The sequence below is a fragment of the Alligator sinensis genome, unplaced genomic scaffold (assembly GCF_000455745.1).
Source record: "Alligator sinensis unplaced genomic scaffold, ASM45574v1 scaffold650_1, whole genome shotgun sequence".
NCBI classification, from domain to species: domain Eukaryota; kingdom Metazoa; phylum Chordata; order Crocodylia; family Alligatoridae; genus Alligator; species Alligator sinensis.
In genome coordinates, this window is record NW_005842674.1 from 456924 (window position 1) to 461537 (window position 4614).

The 4614-nt window shown below is 48.6% G+C and overlaps 1 protein-coding gene across 4 annotated transcripts in view; it reads right to left on the minus strand.

Annotated features, from left to right (window-relative positions):
* LOC102379551 (nuclear GTPase SLIP-GC) overlaps positions 1-4614 on the minus strand; it is a 64839-nt gene that overhangs the window by 19519 nt on the left and 40706 nt on the right. For all 4 annotated transcript variants that reach the window (XM_014524822.2, XM_014524821.1, XM_006033894.2 and 1 more), the window contains one exon: positions 1890-1979. In XM_014524822.2, the coding sequence (XP_014380308.1) occupies positions 1890-1979 (90 nt within the window). The remainder of the gene's footprint in view (positions 1-1889; positions 1980-4614) is intronic.

Here is a 4614-nt window from a genome sequence, read left to right on the forward strand (position 1 = left end):
AGGCCTCCCACAGGTGCCCTGCCCAGGCTGGGGCCAGCTCCAGCCCTTTAAGGAAAAAAACCAAGAAAAGCCCCAGGACTTTCCTGCCCTGGTGGCCTCAGGGCTTTGGGGGCTCATGCAGAGCACTGCACATAGTACGGGGCAGGAGAGGGCAGCAGGGATTGCTTTCGCCAGCAGAAGTGGTGACTCTGGGTTGTTTTTTTTCTCTTAAAGGGCTGGAGCTGGCCCGGGCCAGGCACCCGTGGGGCGGGGGGAGTGAGGGGGGCACGGGGGGCATATGCAGAGACCCCCACGCAGCATGGGGCAATGGGGAAAGCAGAGATCATCCTCTCATGGCAGCACCCAGTGAACACTGGGGCTTTTTTTTAACTAGTTCTCGGAGCAGGGGCGGGCAGGACAGCCATTGCTGGGCGGGATGGGGATGGGCCTGGCTGATTCGGGGTTTCAGAGATTTGGCAGCAGCCAAATCTCTGAATCAGATTCAGCTGAATCAAACTGGGACAGTGATTCAAATCACCAAATCGAATCTGAAGCGAATACTAGCCGCTTTGCACAGGCCTACTTTATAGCGAATCCATCCAGGCCTGCGTCACTGCAAGTACTTCCTCCTGTGCAGCTTTCCCCTTACAAACCTCTCTGCTGCACCAACTTCCTATCTCATCTCTTTCCTCAGCAGAGTCTACAAATTGCATTTAATTCCTGCATGTGCTATTTAGAATGGAGGGCACGACTGCTCTTCTGTCACGGGTATGCCTGCAGCTTGAACTGACGCCCCCAGGATAGCTTCAAACTTGCTAGGGCAAGCAGTGCTGGCTACCACTACCTACTTCAGTATAGAGCTCAGGGTGGGTTGAAAGCCTCTTTCCCAGCTACCCCATGCTCAGTCCCGTGGTGACGTTGCCATACAGCTAGCAGTACTCAAGCTAGCTACTATAAAGCTAGGTCAGCGTTGGAGCGACTTGGAGATCTATGAAGCAGGATTAGAAAGAGGGATCAGCTCCCCGCATGGTAAAAGCAGGTCTCCTTTCAGAGGGGTCCAACAATCACTGCCGCACGCAGAACCAGTGTGTCCAAAACACAAAGGGAATAAATGGACTATTCTAAAAAGAAAGGAAATGGCCTTGTCTAGTTCCCCATGGCCGTACTACAGACAATGACTGTGTAGCCCCACAGGATGGGATTCCAGTTCTAACACCCACTGAGGCACCTGCTCTGCATTTATTTGCCCAATCCCCTTTTAAGCCTGGTGAAACGATCAGCCATTTGATCAGACATTTGCAATGACCTGTGGCAGTGAGCTCCAATGGTTAGTGACATGCTGTTTCAAAAAACTCCCTTTGTTTTAAACTCACTCCCTAGGACAGTCCTGATCTGCGCCCTAGTTCTGGTGCGGAGAGAGCTGGCAAACTGCAAAGCCCTATCCGCTTTCTCACATCATTCCATATTTTTTAAGTCTGTCATTTCCCCTTCACTTGTCTTTTCTCTAAGCTGAGAAATCACAATCTATGTAACCTCTCCGTGCACACAAGCCTCTCCATGTCCCCCACCAGCCTTGTTGCCGTTCTCTGGAACCAGGAACAGGCCAGGCTTGGGTCTAAAGCGGGACAGTGCTCCAACCTGGCTGCTGCTGCCATGGCTTTCCCTGCCCTCTTGCTGAAGTATGGGTAGAGTTTCCTACTAACCAGTCCCAGCATGGCCAAAGCCCCCTACCTCCAGAAAGCCACCAAAGGCCCCCCTACAGAAAAGTCCCTTGGCTCCACAGGCTGGATCCATCCCACAGGCCATATAATGCTGACTCCTGCTTTAAGGGGTTGGAGAATGACAGCCAGCATGACATGCAGTATTCAAGGTGTAGGTGAACCCTGGGTTTAAACATTGTATAATGTTACCTTTAGCTTGTCCTTCATTCTTTTGCCCCTTTCCCGTTTCACGGCTGCATTTCTCTCTAAAATGGCATCATGTTTGCTCTGCAGAGGGATCTAGGTTCAGAAAAGAAACAAACATTACCATTGATATTCCCAGGAAAAAATGCTAAGATGCTTTAAGAGATTCCTAGCTTCTAGGAACAGAAGGGACCTTCTCGTCCAGCTGCTAGCCTCACACAACCCAAAGCACATTGCCCAGTAATTTCTTGCTGAGCCCAAAGGGAAAAGTTTTTTTTTTCCTTTTACAGTAAATAGTTTCTTACCTTTACAGTAACTGAGCACTGGAGCATGCTGCCTAGAAAGGTGGTGGAGTCTCTGTCACTGGAAGTTTTTGTGTGCAAGTTAAACAAAAACTCACTGAGATGGTTTGAACAGGCATGGTCCTGCCATAAGCAGGGGGTTTGACCAGATATGACATCCTGAGGCCCCTTGAAGCCTTGTTTTTCTAAGAATCTAAGTTTTTTAATAACAGGTGTCTTTTGTCTTCACTGTGGCTTGACACAGGTGCTGGATGCACCTGTGGGTGGAGCATTTTTGCCAGAGTATCTGGTCTCAAACACTATACTGAGGATATAAAGGCAGCACATCACCACCTTCTCCTACAATTCCTTCTGCACCACAGAGTCCATAGTGTTTAGAGGAACCTAAAGCAGAGGGGAAGGATGGCAAGTGAAAGAATGCACCCAGAGACATTATCTCAAAGAGTTCCCCAGCTGCTGCTTTTTTTCTTTCTTCTAATGATTGGTCCTTTGGGTGCTCTGCCACAGGCGATTCCAAAGCAGAAGTCTAAGTAGGTCTTATTGTAGCATGAATCAATGGCCTGTGACAGCCAGAGAGACATCCAAAGCTGATGGCTGCACGGATACAAATACTTCCCAAAGGGTTGTCTGGAATCCCATGCCGCTGCCTTGCATAGATCATGAATAGACACATTTTTAAGACAAGCCACTGAAGTTGAAAAGGCCTGGCTGAAATCACACTACACTGCTGGATACTGGTGCCTTATATAATTCATAATGTCATATACTTGGATTTCAGAAAGCCCTTTGATATAGTCTTCCATGATGCTCTTATAAAAAAAAAACTGGGGGTTTGTGGGCTGGCAGAGTCCACAGTCAGGTGGGTTGGGAACTGGCTAAGGGGTCAAACCCAGAGAGTGTTAGTGGATAGGACTGTATCATCTTGGTGGGAGGTGGCCAGTAATATCCTGTAGGGTTCGTTTCTTGGCCCCGTGCTGTTCAACATCTTTAGCAACAATTTAGATGAGGATGTGGAAAGCACGCTGGCCAAGTTTGCAGAGAATACTAAGTTATGGGAAAAAGTGGTCATGCTAGGGGAGATGATGCAGATCCAAGTGAACCTGGACAAGCTGCAAAGGTGAGTGGAGTGAAACTGGATGCAGCTCAATAAGGATAAATGGGGAGAAGTAACCAGCAGCATGAATATAGGTTAGGAGGAGATTTCTTGGCCAGTATGATGGCTGAAAGGAACCTCAGGGTTATAGTTGATCACACGATGAACGTGAGCTACCAGTGCAATGCTGTAGTCAACAGAGCTAACCATAAACCGGGATGTGTTAGCCAATGTGTAGCAAGCAGGGCTAAGGAAGTGATACTTCCTCTCTACTTGGCACTGATGAGACCCCAGCTGGAGTACTGTGTCCAGTTCTGGGTGCCACACTTCAAAAAGACCTGGAAAATCTTGAGAGGGTCCAGAGAAGGGCCACAAGAATGATTAACAGCCTGGAGGGAAAACCTTATGAGGAAAAACTAATGGATCTGGGACTGTTCAGCCTGGGGAAGAGACGACCGAGGGGGACTTGGTGGCCATCTATATATAAGTTGTGGAAGAATTCCATCCCAGTCTCTTCTATTAGGTCTAGGGTCAGACCCAAAGGGTACTGGTTGATGGGAATAAATCAACATGACACAAGGTTACTAGTGGAGACCCCCAGGGCTCAGTGCTCTGGCTGGTACTCTTCAATATCTTAATTAATGATCTGGAGTTGGGCATCAGATGGGGACTGGCAAAGTTTGTGGATGACACTAAATTATGGGGAAAGGTGGTCACTCTGGAGGACAGGCTGGGGTTACAGGCTGACCTGGATCGCATTCGATGTAGAGAAATCCAGGGTACTACACCTTAGGAGAAAAAAATAGTCTTATATTTATAGGCTTGGCAGTTGTACGCTCACTAGCACTGTGACCGAAAGAGACTTGGGGGTTTTGATTGACCACAAGATGAACATGAGCCAGCAATCCAATGCTGTGGCCAGCAAAGCAAACCAAACTCTGGCATCCATCCACTGATGCATCTTAAGCAAAATCAGGGACATCACCCTCCCACTTTACTTGGCCTTAGTGAGGCCACAGCTGGAGTACTGTGTCCAGTTTTGGGCTCCTCACTTCAGGAAGGATGTGGATAAGCTTGAGAGAGTCTAAAAGAAAGCCACCCATTTGATCAAAGGCCAGGAGAGCAAGCCTTATGAGGAGAGACTGAGGGACATGGGACTCTTCAGCCTGGTGAAGAGAAGGCTCAGGGGGGACTTGGTGGCCGCCTATAAGTTTATAAGGGGAGTGCATCAGGATCTGGGAAAGCAGTTGATCACCAGGGCTCCCCAAGGGATACATAGATTCATAGATTCATAGATGTTAGGGTCGGAAGGGACCTCAATAGATCATCGAGTCCA